At 38.7% G+C, this 17,494-nt stretch overlaps 1 protein-coding gene across 1 annotated transcript; it reads left to right on the forward strand.

Moving 5' to 3' along the window:
• The first annotated feature begins 7,723 nt into the window (after nucleotides 1-7,723).
• Nucleotides 7,724-16,596, forward strand: LOC139718502 (extracellular serine proteinase-like). Its single transcript, XM_071629976.1, has 11 exons — nucleotides 7,724-7,831; nucleotides 8,347-8,463; nucleotides 9,318-9,554; nucleotides 10,485-10,626; nucleotides 11,304-11,488; nucleotides 12,461-12,632; nucleotides 13,249-13,458; nucleotides 13,796-13,977; nucleotides 14,727-14,904; nucleotides 15,690-15,871; nucleotides 16,438-16,596. The coding sequence occupies exons 1-11, from the start codon at nucleotides 7,724-7,726 to the stop codon at nucleotides 16,594-16,596; spliced, it is 1,872 nt and encodes a 623-aa protein (XP_071486077.1).
• Nucleotides 16,597-17,494: the final 898 nt, after the last annotated feature.

Consider the following 17,494-nt stretch of genomic DNA (forward strand, 5'->3'; position numbering starts at 1 on the left):
CCCATTATGACAGTGGACAAAGAAAACATTCCGTCATTGGGTGAACTACGTCAAAAGGTAGCAATGGACATGATGGACAACCTATCGAAAGCTTTAGAATTCGTGAGACTCTGCTTGAATTCTGCCAAGGTTAAAGATTCCATCCAGGGAAATCATTTGTCACACGTCAAGGATGATCGAACTCGTCTTAAGGCTGACTGTACATTCTGCTCTCCCTCCCAGAAAGACTTCGTAGAAAGTCTTCCAACAAAGTTCGAAGTAAACACTGAACTATTGAAGTTGACGCGGATGGAGCTGTAATGAATGACGTGAGCGTACACGTGGAGGGAAATTACAGAAAGGAATGTGCGCATGATGTTCAGATTCGTCCATTTTCATTGGAGCGCACAATTTATAGCAGCAGCACACCTTTTTTTTTAAAGGTTTCCATGATCGTAGAATGTTTAGTGATAGTGGATAGTTATGAGGATCACAAAGTATTATTTCGTTTGGCCCTGAATCAGAGCTACTCAATATCGATGTATCTCGACGTCGAAAGGTCAAGATTGGATATAGGCCCTCCTTTTCAGGACCACACTCGCATCCAAGAAACAAAGCATGGTGTACCATGAAATCATCCACCACGAAGTACACCTTTTGTGAGGCCCTCATATCTACTTCCAGAGATTTTTATTGTTTTCATAGAATCTGTACATACAGTGACTTTGATAGATGTTATTAGCAGTTAGATAGATAGATTAATCAATCAATCAATGTATCTATCTATTTAGCAAACCATATATAGATAATTAAATACGATTTAACTGAGAAGACGAAATAAAGAAAAAAGAAAATGAGTCTATTATTGTGGCCTCACCTTAAAGCACAATTTTGTTTTGATTCTCAGCAGAGATGTTTCTTTTACAAACAACCTTGGTATATAACTGACTACTCAACATAACAAAGCAGGATTATTATTCGTTTTTTTTGGTAGAAAAAAAAGTGATTATAGTTTACTACAGAGATGCGAATATTACATATCGGAAATATCAAATATCATATGTTTTGTGCGTGCAATATCACGAACACGTTTATGTTATACATATTCCGTCCGAGTGTTGTTTTTGTTGTTTTGTGTGTGTGTATGGTATCATGTAAATAAGAGGAAAGAATTTTAGTTTTGACATTACAGAGTAGCTGTCTCAGTCTTGTCGTATGGTGTAATGTCTTACTCTATCGTTTATATGTCTTATATCAGATTTGCTAAGTGGCTGACAGTGTGAATGAACAATCAAAGACCCTATTTATTGCAAAACATGAAGATCTTAAATGCAAAATCGCAAAACTGAATTCTTCTCAAGCTGCAAAAATCTTAAACAATAAGAAAATATGGGTCATTTGTAATCATAACATCAAGAATATTACTCGTTATCTTAAAATGAGGTATCTCTGGAAATGTTTTATTTTGTTGTATCATCTGACGATAAGACTACAGAAAGAAAATCATTACAGATTTAGATAATTCAACAAAAAATTTAGATATTGAAAAACATATGAATTATGTGAAAAATGGCAGGTTTGATAAAGGGCTGAAAATGCCTCATACTGTGCCTAAACTTGTTGAACTGAGATATAAACATGATTTTCCATGACACCACATAGATCATGATGAATTGAGTATAATTATGTAGCATATATATGGGGTACACCGAGTTCCATTATCGGATAGATAAAAATTCAAAATGTCTAAGATTGGAGTTGGTTTATAGTGGAATAGTTAATTTCACAGAGAGGAAGCAATGTGTATAAACACATGGCGCAGATTTCATATTTCAAAAGAACAAAAATGTTTCCTGTTGCAAGACGGACCTTTCCATTGATTGAATATTTTGTATAGTGCATTAATGTCGGTGTAGAATCGACTCTATATAAAGACTGCTTTCACTTTTGAGCGTTCATGTCTTCAGACTTTTGTAAAATGACAGGAAGATCCTATAGAATTTGTATTGTGCTGGGGGTGGAACGGAGGCTCAAAAGTAATACATAGAATTGACTGTATTCATTTAAATGGGAGGAATCTATAACATGTTTTACTTACACCAATTTTCCCTTTTATTCGTATCACGCAATCAGTGAGCCTCAATATCAGTTTTGCAGTGTAACACTTTGCGCCAAAAAAAACCAAAAAAAAAACAACTTACATTTGCATCAGTACAGCATATGTTTCCTATATTGTGGAGACTTTATATGTCGACGTAAACATGTCCGCGTTGAATTGCAAACGTTGGTAAAGAAGATTAGTTTTTGGTTGTTTTACAGGCATGTGCGAGAAACGCTTCACTTTGATAAGCTTCGGCTCACTGCTGCAAGCCGGCTTCAAGAAAAAAAAAAATGTGACGGAGTTTGCTAAATCTGGCTGCTTGTTATTCTAATTCTGTAACGGTGGAGAAAGTTATGAAGCCTTGTCTGTCTCTATCACAACAGCTGAAAGCTCCCATCTTTGCAGAAATGAAATTGCTGACACAATATATACACAGATGCATATACAAAAATGTTTTATATCATAGTAAAAGTGAGAATTTTTCACTCTCCTTGGTTTTGTGTGAAGCTGAATAAGAACAATAACATCTCATGAAAAGACTTCGTGTACAGTCCATGTGTACTTTTTCTCTCTTTGTAGCATTTTGACGAGTAATTTTTCCACCCGACGCGGGGTGAGGAGAACTAATGCTTATTCAGAATAAAGTGTATCACGTGATACTCGACAGACGAAGTACATGCCTTATTTGTATTGAATTCTACGAGGTAACGCGGTACATACATAAACACTTGTGTATATGTATATATATATAGTTATATATATGTATATTCTTTATTATTATTATTATTATTATTATTATTATTATTATTATTATTATTATTATTATTATTATTATCATCATTATAGTTATTATTATCATCATCATCATCATCATCGTTATTATTGTTATTATTATTATTACGGAAGGGAGGAAAATATTGGTGGTACAATAACATGTCACACCTATTTTCTGACAACAAACAAATCACCACAACCATAACAGCAAAACTTTATTCCTCCCCTCGCCTCAAGCGCCATCATCCCTGTCTCGATCCATCCTCTGCTCCAACGTGGGCCGAACAGGCCACACCCACTTTGCACAATTCATGTTCATGAAAAAAAAAATATATATATATACAGGTATATCATATATATAAATATATATATATATATATATATATATATATATATGTGTGTGTGTGTGTGTGTGTACATATATATATATATATATATATATATATATACACACACATATACATGTATATATATATATATATATACACACACACATATGTAAGTTATGTGTGTGTATACATGACTAACATTACACCACCGAGGCTTTCAAAAGTGAAGTACATCAAAGTCAGTCAGTTCAATGGCGCTTTTTATTTGAAGAACACTTACATTTTTATCCAATAGAGATAACGAAAAACATTCACTTCAAGCCAAATTATTATTATTACTCTTATGATCTTTATTGTCATCAATGTTATCTATTCAACCAAACAAGACATTACATACAGTTGCATAAATATGTACCAGGAAATGGCATACAGGTCACATGCTGTAATACATGTGTAGTATGTTTATGATGGTTAGGGATATAGCAACAATAATGTTTATAAATAATATCTATAAAAATGTATTTAAAAACAAACCCCGACATTGATATTACTGTGTAATAATAACGTTACATCAACATAGCTATTTTTTTCCTATTTAGTAATCTTCTTTGTTTGATTGTCCTTTTTTTTTCAAAAGCATGACACCACATATATTATGTAACCGTTCAATCGGCATTACTGAAGAGATCTGAGGAGATAAAATTTGCCTAAATTTCGATAATAGTATTGCGATTAAACTAACCAGGTGGTGAGCTGGCTCCAGGCTCTCAGCCTCTTCCAATAAGAATATTTACAAAATAAGAGCAAATGGCTAAACTCAAAAGTCTCTGTCAGCCACTAAATGGCTTGAACCAGAGCTGAGGTTAAACTTGCTAGGTCAAACCTTACACATCTTTATAGCGGGGGGGGGGGGGGGGGGAGGGAGAAACTCAATTTCTACTGCTGTTCTTCTTTTTATTTCTGCTATTTTCATTGAACTGTTTGAAGCCTTTGAGTAGTTCTTGCATATAATTTTCCAAATCATATTTTGGGTTATTGGTGAACAAACACACTAATTGAACAATATTTGTAAATCTTGCCGCTGAGAAATCTTTTAAGATTCAAATGTTCAACAAATGTTCAAATGTTCAAATGAATTTATTAGGTATTTTCTGCATCGAACATATATTACAAAAAATGAAATACAGTAATTTCTTTTGTTTACAAGACAATGGAACATACAGTGTGTTCATCCGAATATAAAACTGAGATATACTTGTACAGATCAAAGAAAAGAGTAAGAGGACACGTTGATTGGGAACCACTCGGGATAAAGGAAATAAAATGATCTGACTGAATTATGGCACATGTATTGGGAGTGTAAATGCAGAAGACTGTCGTCAAATAAGCATATAGCTTGAAGATACAACAGCCTTGAAAGATTATTAATCATTGTTCTTCTTCTTCTTCTTCTTCTTCTTCTTATTATTATCATCATTATTATTATTATTATTATTATCATTATTATTATCATCATCATCACTATCATTAGTCTCTGAGGATTCTCGTTTCCAGCACTTTCTCTCAGAACAAATAAGTTCTTCGTTTGAAGAAACGCTGAAAATATTAAGATAAAACAATACATTTCAGATATCTAAAATAAATTGCAATATAAACAAAGGGTACAGGTTGTATATGGCCAGAATGAAAACGATATAAAACGATCCATGCGTTAGCTTATGTGAGGTGTTATCAGGCGAAAGTTTACGAAACAATTATATCGATGGAATTCCATTTTCTTTGCTCAAATTTTTACTAACAACAAAAAACAAAAAACAAAAGCAAAACACTTATAGTAAACTCATTTCATTATTTTTTTCCATTTTTACAGAGAAAAAAAACCTCACTACCACTCAGTGCACGTAGAATTATGTAAAGATGAGTTGCAAAATCAAAGGTTAGCATTAAATCATTGATTATCAAAAAGAAAATTTGAACTTGAAACCTGGAAAACTTTGAAAATAGAAAGTATATTATTGAATGAGACACTCAAAGCATTTTCTCATAATTCATTTATATTTCTATGCCATTTTCTTCTGTACATATAATTATGTTGAAAACCAATCCAATTTTGGACACTGTTTACTCTTCATCCGTCTTCCATTTTGTTTCTATTCCATTTGAATTTATAGTCATGACGTAGCTTATTGTACGCGATCCACTGTTGTGTCCGACTTTCAAACAAAATGTAAACACATTTGGGTTAACTGCAAGCATCTTTTCGTGTTGAAATACATATTTAGATTTCTTCACTATCCGACCTTACTATTGTTTTTAATCTATGTTCAAGAGTTTTACTTTCCAAAAGCATTATCCATCGAGTAATATTATAAATATGTTGTGAAGGGCGTGACTGAAAACAAACTAAACAGTGGTAATTGGATTTCCTTTTAACAAGTGAAAAAAAAAACACAGAATAAAAAAAAAGTGAACACATTTTTGAGTACCAAACTTACTCACACCAAGATTTACAGTAAATAGCTTTTGAAAACAAAAGTAAGTTAATGATAAGAGCTACTGTTCCAAGATGTCTAACCCACATTTTCCTGCTCCGGTCATTTTGAAGTGTCTTTGTCATTACGCCCTAATATCACGGCTTTATTCTAACCCTCTGACCGTGAAAATACAACCATATGGTGCATGGTCAGGAGCAATGTTGGTATTGACATGACAAAGCGAGTTTATCTCTTTTATTTGCATACGTGGTGTGTTTGAGTAAATTCGCAAATATTTCTCCTGATGCGGGGGTTACTCCATGCTTACACGATAACAGTATGACTGAGTTCACTGTATTTGTAAATCATATAAAGACTATGTGACTTCAATCTATTGACTTTAATTACATTATGCTTCTTTTCTTCTTTCAGCTGTGGGTTGTTTTTTTTTTAATTCACACGTTAAGATCATATCTATAATACCAGATCACGAACGTTGACATTGTAAAACATGCAACGTTACACTTCAGCTAGTGTGCATCCCTTGTCTTTAAAACGTACTTCAATAACACTGTTAGAAGCACTGGCAGCAACGTTTTTGTGGCATACAATGTCCCTAGCATCTTGAGACCCTGAAAAAAAAGAGGGAGAGGTATCATGCAAATAAGGAATATATAGGGTCTTGCTCTAGTTTTAAATAAACCCCCTGTTTCGTTACTATGGTTTCCTGATAAACTTCAAGTCCTCCCTCACTTTCTGTAAGAGAACGTTTAGTTTGCAGCCATATTTTTTCAAAATTTTATGTCGCTCCATCATATTTCAGTTAACTGCAGCTAAGAGGAATATCAAGAAAACAGTATGGTAGAAGTTTCATTAAGATCAGGCACGAGATTCGAAAATCATCTACATAATTCTGAAATTTTACGCATTTGCCTATTTAAAACAAGGAAGGAAAATGTATAGGATCTTACTGCAATTTAACATAAACTTCCATGTCGTCATCCAAACGAGCGGTTCATTTTAAATTCTAAAGGGTTCAAAATAAGTGTGTTTGTTTGTTTTATGATCAAAGATAGCAGAACAAAGCCTGAATAATAATCTTATTGGTTATAATGTAACCGAGGCTTTTCTTTGCCAAAGCCCTGATTATTTCTGTGTGGTTATTTTGTGTCATGAAATTAATCGGATTGTCGGATTTAGTCTTTTAGTACCGTGAGATAGATCCATATGACTCTAAACGATTTTATTTCCTCTATATAAACGTTTCCACACGAGTCCAAATTTTAATTGACTCCTCGATTTCTCTGGCATTCACACTCCCACGGGATTGAGGTAGGAACTTCATTTATTTTTCACTATTTTCATAGTTGATGTGCATCTTCGGAAAGGAGAAGATTGATTCTTGGAGAGAAACGAGCAGGAACTAATGAATGCTGTTGGTCACGAAAGACTGTTAGATTGTTTCATTGTTGCACTCTCTTACCAGTTCGTGGTTATACTTATATGGTATTCGGACGTGACTAAAATAGTATAACTGTCAATGGCAATAGATGTACCGTATTACAATGCTGATTAAAAATCGACATCTCCTGAAGATATATACCTGTTCAGGACGCAGCTTTGCATATTTTTCAGATGCCAGGCTTTCGTCTTATAAAGCTGTGTCATTGTTACCGTTTACCTCCATTCCTTGTCATCTATTCTTACTGCTGATTCCTTTTAGTGTTTTTTTCTTATATTCTTCTGTAGAGTATATTTTCTTTCTTTCCTGCTCATTCTTCCTCCTCTTTGTTCTTTTGTTCTATTCTTTCATCTTCTTCTTTGTATTTGTCTCTTATCAATTTCGAATCCTCTTCCTCGCCATCATCATTTCTTTTCTTCATCATCATCATCATCATCCTCTTCTTCTTCATTCATTCATCTTATCCATCTTGTTCTTCCCCTTTTTTATATTTCATCATGTAATTTTCTTCTTTTTATTCTGCCTATGTCGCTCCTTCCCATTCCCCTCATTTTCTTTTATGTTAATTAAACTCTTGTCTGTTTCACAGGGAAAAGCACCAGACATGAGGGCTTTTATCGTGCTGCTGTTGGCCGCTGTGGCCTCCGCCAGATTGGCGCCACTTTTCACCCACACTGATCGCATCCCCGGACGTTACATCGTCAAGCTGAAGGTGAATATTTACCACTCTTCGTGGTTTTCTTGTGTAATGTGTGTATAGATTTCTTTTGGTGATAAATGTCTCGCACGCTAAATTTCGTGCAGGTGACCCGTTCGCCTTTTTATGTAACCCACTTTAGCCAATATACTCAATTCACTGCGTTTCCCGGGTCACATGATCGGACATTCTCATAATGCAAATCAACGCAAATCACAGATTTGCTTTGACAGCGTCAAACGTTCAAGCATGAATCTTGAACGTTGAAGATGTAATCCCGATAGCAGTTTGCCCATGAAGCTAAACTAGGTTGAGTGTTTAATCGTGACAGTGGGTAACACTGTTGAAATCAGAGTGACAGTGAAAAACAATTGTTACTAATTGTACATATAAACACAAGCCTACATTGGAAAGGGGAATGTGCAAGCAAATTTCAAGAATAGGTGTTTAGCTTGATTGTTATTAATTGGGAAAGAAAATGGTAAAGCTTATCCATTTGTTCGTGTATTTTGTCGTATTTCGCCGAATAGCCGGGACAGAGTGTTGACGCCAACATTGCCTCCCTGGATAACGTCAAGGTCTACTACAAGTACAACAAGGTCTTCTCTGGATTTGCCGCTCTCCTGAGCGACCGCATGGTCGATCTCGTAAGTGAACCCCACAGCGGGGAAACTCCTTAAATTATCTGTTTTTAGGCTTAACAGGCACTCGTGACAGGTCTTTGTAACTATGTCGTAGATCTATCCGTACATGTCGATAGACCTATGTCTTAGGTCTATCTGTCGTTATGGGGCTTTTTATAATGCATTTTGTGTCTTTTTGAGCGTGCACAAGTATTTCAAACTTTTAGTTTATGTCTTATCCATGCAGTAACAACATTGTTAATGGTATCTGCATGGGGTATAGATACCTGGTATATTTTTGTAATAATCAACTAGTTTTTATATTTGAAAGCAGACTTGGTGGGTCAAATATGCATATTCTTAAAAGGGGGCGCAAAATACAGATAACTGAGTGGTAGCAGCGACAGGTGTAATAAAGGACCCTGGACAAAGGAGGTACAAGTAGAAGTGAACAATACCATTAACAACGATTCATGTAACATGATCTATACTTGCTCACATGATAACCTACAAGTTCTCTCAGTATCAGTATGCCTTTGCATTTTGCATCTCAAGTTCGTGATAATCAGTGATTCTTACTCTAAGCAGTTGTCTTTCCAGTGTAATTCATCCACCAGGTTGCATTTTAATTTGGATTTGTTTTTATCATTTATTCTTACTATCATCTCCATGAATAGACATCAACTGATGAAAACTAGATCATTTGTACCATCTTCGTAATTGATTTAATCGTTCTTGGTGTTGTACAGTGTAGTAGTACTGCATTAGATGTAACTGTCCACTAGTACATCAGTGACAGTATGCAGTGTTATGATCTGAAGCAAAAATCCAAGAGACTCCACTTACCCCATTCCCTCCCCCCCCCCCCCCCTTTTCAGCTGCGCAAGTCTGATGCCGTTGAGTACGTCGAGGAGGACGGTGTGGTCCGCGCCAACTCGATCGCCTCCTGGGGTCTGGATCGCGTCGACCAGATCTCGCTCCCACTCGACGACGTCTTCACCCCAATCGGCGACGGCAGCGGCGTGGACGTGTACGTGATCGACACCGGAATCAACCTCAGCCACGACGACTACGCTGGCCGATCCTTCTACGGTTACGATGCTCTGGGAGGAACCGTATGTTTCTCTGATTTTGTTCGTTTTCTTTTTGAAGGCAGCAACTCATCAATAGAGCTCTCCCAGTCCTCTTTCCCACCTCTACCACACAAGGCTCCTTCAATAAACCCTTTCACCAATCCTCCGTTCACCGTTCACCCTCTGTGTGCCTCCATGTTTATTTCCTGTCCATATGCGTGTATAAAATCTGCGCACATTTTGACTCATTGGCGCAGAAAGGGTTAACGAACAAACCAAGCTCCCGTACTCTGTCAGACTATAGCTCCTCAGTCCTCAACAACTCTTTCACAACAAGCTCCTCAAACCCTTCTTCGAAACATCCCTCAAATTATCCAATCCTTTCACGCCAAGATCTCCATCCGTTTCCCAATCCTCTCTTTGGGACCCTACTGCATCTTCTCTTTGCTTTGAGCATCTCCTATAGTTTATTATCTCTACATATTTTGGGTATGCTTTTAAAGTAACACATTCGTGTATTTTCGCCCGCTGAGAGCAGGGCGGTGGGCTGGATAAGTTTGTGCCGTGTTTGCAGAACAGTCTAGAATTCTTCGGCTGAGGTCTAGTGAGATCAGCTGAGGGGTGTTTTGTGTTATCTCAGTATAAAGTGACAAAAGATTATATCCCGCGAATCGGCCATGAAGTATGAATTGCGTAAGATATCTTGTCCACTTCTGACGAAGATCAGAGTGCTAACTCTCAATCTAATAGAGAGGTCGGTCCGACACACATCCGAAGCAGTGTGATTGATATCGAGCGATTGCCATTAATCAGCAAGCAGTAGAGCAACTGGGCGCATCGTGTCCAAGAAACGAAGTGTCCCGTAAATGACTATGTAGCTAAGCTTTGTAATCATGGTCTCGACAAAAGAAAAAAAAAAACCTAGACATCAATTATCCCTGGCATTTTCATAATGTTCACTGAATCTTCCAGGGTGCTGACTGTAACGGGCACGGCACTCACTGCTCTGGAACCGTTGCCGGAACTGCCTATGGTGTCGCTAAAGCAGCCAACATCTATGGTGTTCGTGTCCTCAGCTGTCTTGGATCCGGATCGTGGTCTGGTGTTGTCGCTGGTAAGTTGTTTGAGATTCTTCTTCTTCTTCTTCTTCTTCTTTTCCTTCTCCTTCTTCTTCTTCTGCTTTTCCTCCTCTTTCTCCTTCTTCTTCTCTTCCTCCTTTTCTTCCCTCTTTGTTCTGTGCATCTCTTTATCAGGTCCTAGCACTCTTGATCTTGTTTCTGTCGGTGTTGTGGTTGTTCGACATGTCTCCACTGTCTTTCCCTCAGCTTCTTGTCAATAACAACTTTGTATGATGGTGAAATAAACAGCGATGATATTACGACTATGGATGACGATGACAGTGACAATAGCGAATTTTAGAGAATAATGATTTTCTCATCATAAACATGCTTGTCATCCGAGGGCGTTTAACATTGAAATCCCCAAACTTGCATGACGCTATTTTGCAGGTCAACAGGTGATAATAATTCAAATTGCGCTATAGTAACTTGCGTCTACAAAAACCCTATCTTCTTTTTTTCTTTCTCTCCTTTTCTCGCTCCTTGTATTACTCTCTTTCTTTCTTTCTTTCTTTCTTTCTTCTTCTTCCTTTTTTCTATTCAGTTCGCCGCTGACATCTTGTAAATATAGGGGATGTTTGAATGGTGATATGCATGATTGATAAGTAAAGGATTTCATCAAACAAATCCGCCATCTTCTGATTATTGCTTCTTTCATCTCTTATCACGACAGGCTGCGAATGGGTGGCCGATAACCACGACGGTCCCTCCGTCGCTTCCATGTCCCTCGGAGGAGGCGCCAGCGCCACCGTCGACGACGCCGTCCAGTACATGATCGACGCCGGAATCACCGTGGCCGTTGCTGCAGGAAACGACGATGACGATGCGTGCGACTACTCCCCAGCCCGCTCCGGCCCGGTGAGAACTTTTCTATTCTCGCTGCTTCATCGGCGGCATCTGACATTCTCGTAATCATTCCAGTAATCATATAATTATCTATCTCTGATATGAAAGTTGTAGTTTAAAAGTGAGTTAACGTACCAGCGATTTATTCAGCTCGAAGCATTACTTTCACTCTTGCCATCGGTAGTGCTTCCCTTAGTGTAAGATTTAAAGACTTGATAGCATTTATCATTGATATGACTTTTACGGTTCTGAAGAACTCTTAGTTGGTTTGTTCAGCTTGAAGTAGTTACTGATCAGTCCTTAACATCAGTAGTGATTTTCACGATGTTGAAGACAGCACTTATGACTAAAATCTTGTTGTGTCCCTTGAGAGAGATAGCATAGTCCGTGTGATCCAGCAAATTTCTATTGGACAAAGTGACAGAGTGGTTATATCAAATCGCTCAACTGTTATTTACACACTAAATGATAGAATTGTGATAAGATGACATCACCATTTCATCTAGTTTACATTCAATGGTTGCAAAAATATCACAGTTTTACAAGCACATTGGAAACTTTGAGATAGACGTCTCACCTTGTATCCATTTGCAAAGAACTTTGGGACCTCTGCCTGTATGATAAAACTTGTTATCAGTAAAGTATTGTGGGGGTGCTGTGGCATATAGTGGATAAGACTCTCGACTCCCGATCGGAGGACCCGAGATCGAATCCCGCCCAGTGCTGACGTCCTTGGACAAGATGTTTTGCCCACCATGTCCCTCTCGACCCAGGTGTATAAATGGGTACCTGGCAACGCTAGGGTAATAATAATGACAGGGCTCTCTGGTAGAGCAGTGGCAACACTGAAGAGGCTACCCTGGGTAAATAAGACCTTACAATTAAAAAATATATATTGCTTCAGCTATCACACAAATTTTGACGAAATTTTTCTGCATTATCTCCTCCTACCCCCCCCCCCCCAACTTTCACCCGAATCGCTAGGCCATCACTGTTGGTGCCACCGACAGCTCTGACGATCGTGCCTACTTCTCCAACTACGGCTCCTGCGTCGATATCTTCGCCCCTGGAGTTTCTATCACTTCCACCTGGATCGGAGGCAACACAGCCACCAACACCATCAGTGGAACCTCCATGGCCTGCCCACATGTCGCCGGTGAGGGCAGTCGTACACAAACTAGAAGTAGATGAATATTTATCGCAAGAGTACGAAAATCGCGGTTGTAGTCAGTTAATTGTAGTGTTTTTATACGAACAGTACAGTTAAAGTGGGAGCTAAAGTGGTAGCTAAAGTGGAAAAATATGATATTCGATGCTTTGATGGTTTTTACAGAAGTAGCGGTACGATAAACAAGCAAGCAATTTATTTTTCGAAATGATAAAAAAAGTAATCTTGATACCACATACTGTTTGGCAAGAGCTGCAAGGTATGAAGCTTTACAAAGTAAATCAGCTCAAATAGTGATGAGAAGACCTGCATTAGATTTTGAGTACCTCGTAATTGCTGGTTGAACGACACTTAGGGTGCTTTTGTGCTCAACTTTTCTGGGCCATAATCAGCGTTTTGACACTTGATTAGTCCAAAACGAGGTTGCGTCCATGCTCATTTTGATATAAACGCCGTTTCAAAACGTTTCAAAAATGTCCATTTACGATCGACGATTCTGCCTCATCACGTTTCATAGGGAAGCATAAATGTAAAATCACATAGGATGGTAATCCTCAAATTTGACGCCGAAAGTTATTCTCGTCCCTCGTCTGCTGACCACCAGGCGCTGCTGCCGTCGTTCTGGGAATCAACGCCACCATGACCCCGGTCGAGGTCAAGAACACTCTGCTGGTCAAGTCCATCGCCGGTGCCATCTCGGATGTCGGTTTCGGCTCGCCCAACCTCCTGCTCTACATCGGAGAGGGCAACGGTGGCGGCGGCGTCCCCAGTGACCCCAGTGACCCCAGCGATCCCTCTGATCCCGCTGATCCGAGTAAGTAGTATACCTTCTTTTTGTCACAGAAAAATGAAAACGGACATTGCAAATCGACTATCGATTTAACATTGTATTATTTTCTTTAATCCAAAACTGTCGATGACTTTGTATATATTATTCTGCAAGACTTTAATAATGAGGGTCATGTATTATTACTATCAAGTACATAGCAATGTTACTTCTCTGTATAAGATACATCTTATTATATTTCCTGGATGCACAATTCAAAATTCAGCAAACAGGTGTTGTTTCTCATTATACATGTATTTTATCGAAAGCTGCCATTTTTTTCATGGGCTCCTCAGTCTTGTAATTATGTCCCTTGTCGAGGTAGCTTGCGGAGGATTTTTCAACGCAACCAGCGGTGCCTTCGCCTCGCCGAACTACCCGCTCGATTACGACAACAACATGGTGTGCGACTACGTCTTCTCCGCCCCCGCCGACAAGGCCATGATCATCAACTTCAACAACTTCGAGCTCGAGAGCAGTTCCACCTGCCGCTATGACTCTGTTGAGGTATGGTCGTAGGCGGCGCTTTAACCGAGCCAATTAGTAACTTGTTTTTCTTCTTCATTTGTTTCTCTGAGATCTCACGCTCTGTGAAATAGCCCCCCATTATAGAGACGTGTGGAAACTCGAAACAAAGAAGAAGAATATGAAGAAGAAAAAGAAGAAGAAGAAGATTATGATGATGAAGAAGAAGGATGTAGAATATACTAACAATTACCCACTCATCAAACTTAAAGCTATGCCTCTGTTTATTCGTTTGTGTCGTATAATTATGTTAGAATGTAATAGTTTCAATCCCAAGCACATCTTTAACATAAAAAAATCTTTCAGTACTGGATCAAATGAATTATTGGAGAATTCAATAGTCGTAGTCAAATAATCACAACATACTGCTTCAGTTATCGCGAAATATACATAATTACAGCTTTTTCAATACACGTACGTCAGTGTACTTGTCCTTGGGTTTTGTAATTTTGGGGAAAATCAAACACCATTATGTTCCACATTATATACAGTTACAATGTATGATTGAATGAGGGGCGTCGATATGATGAAAAGAAATTATAGAAACACAAACTCTTCCTCGCGCGATGATGTTGATTGAATGTAATCTGAGGGACGTAAGTCAAGGCAGCCTCGACCTAACTATGTTATCCTACTTAGAACAAGATCTTTCACGAGGAAATGAATTTGAAAGAGACCTCCTTAATAGAACCAATAATTTGGGAATGTTTTATTTCTTTTCTCTCCCTTAGATCTACGATTCTACGGGCGCACTGCAGGGCACATACTGCGGCACAGACTCGCCAGGCCGTGTCCTCAGCCAGGGAACAACTACCGTGCGCTTCCAGAGCGACTCGTCCGTGACTTATAGCGGCTTCTCCGGCGTCTACGCCGTCGCCGACGGCGATACCGAGATGCCCGAGACAGGAGGTAAGAAGACTACCTGCTCTGTTTCAATCAACGGAGCGCAGCAGTTTCCAGGTCTCAAAATGGAAACAGAAAACTTTTCGAGGCCCTATCACATTTCAGGGTCCTATTTCATCAAAAAAGATGTTATGATAGCAACGTCTTGCTGCAATGGCAAACTGTCATGGCAATGAAAAGAATACTACATCCTGGGGAGGGGGGGGGGGGGGTGTTTCATAAAGCTGTTCTTAAAGTTCCGAAGGACTTAAAGAACGACTGGAACACGTTCTGATGTGCTATACTTTCACAATTTCAATAATTCAGCACAAGAACTGAACACCAGTCGTTCTTAAGTCGTTTTATGAAACACCCCCTGGTTGGCTGTCGCCATTATACGAGAAGTTGCTATTCTAGCAAGTGTCACTATCCTTTCATCTCTTATGAAAAATTGATGATAGATCCCAAGATATTTACAAACCAGTGTGGCTAAGTACGTAGATAAGACCACGAGGCATTCAATTGCTGTGATCCCTTTCATTGATCTCCTTTAATTCTTCCCTATAGCTCCCTTTCTACTTGCTGCTCTCCTAAAGCTGTCCATGTGCTACAGAACAACAACAACAACAAAAAGGTTAAACGTATAGGCCTACTTGACACATACATAATACACTATTCTGTATAGCACATAAAAACCAAAGTTATCGATAACATATTGATTATTTTTTCATTACCGTGCAATTCCCCTCGCAAAAAAAAAATCATAGTTATAGGAAAATGCAACAATCTTGTAATTATCATTTCTCTGCCAGATTGCGGTCACGTGTTCACCAAGCCCAACGGCATCCTGACCTCCCCGAACTACCCTAGCAACTACGACAACAGTGACACCTGTGAATTCACCATCAAGGGCTCCCCCAACGAGACCGTCACGCTGACCTTCACCGACTTCAATGTCGAGAGCCACTCGTCCTGCGCGTGGGATGCCGTCGAGGTAATTTTGGTTAAAAGCACAATTTCTATAACCGAAGTGATTTTTGGTGTGAATGGCTGTACATTAGTTGATTGCAGATAACCCTATTGACTATAAGAATACCGTTCTTTCATACCATGTCGGCAAAGTTGACTATGGTACATTGTATCAGGAATTTTACAGCGGGGTTCGGGACTGGGTGGCATGCAGTCGCCAGCCATACATCGATCTACGCTAGAAGATATCGTTGGATGTATCGTTACATAGAGCGTCGATCTGGCAATATATTGCATAATAGGACCCTACTGTAATTTTGTACCGTCGACAGATTCCATTTGTGAGAGACGTTAAGAAATATCTGCTTATGGAGCGATGTATCTGTCATAAGGTAAAATCAAAGTCTTTGCTGGTGTTAATGCCGTTTAACATAAAATCGGTAATGTTAAAGTTTGTGCATTCAACAGAAAAGAACTCTACACAAGTTTAAACTGCAAAAGCTATGAAATTCATTTCCATGTCAAAATTCAACGAGTACCGGTAAATTGGGTTCACTAATATTGCCCCTCCCTGTCGCCATGGTGATACAGGTGTACGACTCGGACTCCAGTGGTCAGCTGCTCGCCCGTCTATGCGGTTCCACCCTCCCATCACCGATCACTTCGACCTCCACCTCGATGTTCGTCAGGTTTACCACCGATAGCTCCGTCTCAGACACGGGCTTCCGCGCCTTGTACACGCTTGCTTAGGACAAGCACCGTTGCCTGGCAACTCGCGCCAATCATTCCACGTATTCATGACTTATCTTACGTCATGGATCGTTTCTTCACAACATGATTTGGAAGACATTATCTTTTATTCTCACATCCAAGCATGAAACGGAACAAATCAGCTAATAATCCCTCAGCAAGATGTAGGACAGGCTACTATAAAGTAAAACATTAGTACAATGATCTACAACGATTCTAATTACAATGTATATTGGAATATTATGATGCATGACGTTGTTAGACGAAACTTAAACGAAGCTATGTCATGGGGTTCAAATCGGCACAAACCAGCGTTTCATTAGTAATAGAGAATTGACATGACAAAGTTCCATCCTCTGTTGAAACACAATGCAAGTAGAAGCACATCTTCACCACTTGCATGACTTGCCAAGATGAGTGATCAGGTTTTCATGTCACACGCCCGTAGAGGGCGCAAACGTCATTCATCGTGACAATGAAAGCTTATCATTATTATATTCGGTCAAATAATAAAATATCTCACGGGTATATTGATATCGAGTAAAAAATGAATCTCAAGTGGAAAATTCTGTGTGAAGTTGAGCAATGAACTGTACATGAGTGTCAGGAAAGTGTGATTCCTTTGTATATACGAGAGTGGATATTGAGAGATTTGTGCATGTATTGTAATCATTCATGCGTTTTCTCAACTCTTCGGAGAAAGAAGCCCTAAGAACAGTAGTACAGCAAACATCAACCTTCACATTCACCCTCTTAGAGACAAACGAAAAATTATAGGTTGTGTCTTTTTCTACAGATATCCAGATCCTCATCTGAGGATAGCAAAGATAGAAAAGAGACCCCATTTTCCAAACAAGGACAAATTTCAATAAATAATGAATACATGTAAATGAATAAA

This window comes from Diadema antillarum, unplaced genomic scaffold (genome assembly GCF_040938485.1).
Source record: "Diadema antillarum isolate AM-2024a unplaced genomic scaffold, OU_Dant_1.0 scf00000095, whole genome shotgun sequence".
In the NCBI taxonomy this organism is placed as follows: Eukaryota; Metazoa; Echinodermata; class Echinoidea; order Diadematoida; family Diadematidae; genus Diadema; species Diadema antillarum.

Excerpts from the sequence above, each read along its gene's own strand:
- LOC139718502 (XM_071629976.1), top strand. The coding sequence starts at position 7,724 with ATGAGGGCTTTTATCGTGCTGCTGTTGGCCGCTGTGGCCTCCGCCAGA. Across the intron at positions 12,633-13,248 it reads GGCCTGCCCACATGTCGCCG|GCGCTGCTGCCGTCGTTCTG; the intron begins GTGAGGGCAGTC and ends GCTGACCACCAG. Across the intron at positions 14,905-15,689 it reads CGAGATGCCCGAGACAGGAG|ATTGCGGTCACGTGTTCACC; the intron begins GTAAGAAGACTA and ends TTTCTCTGCCAG.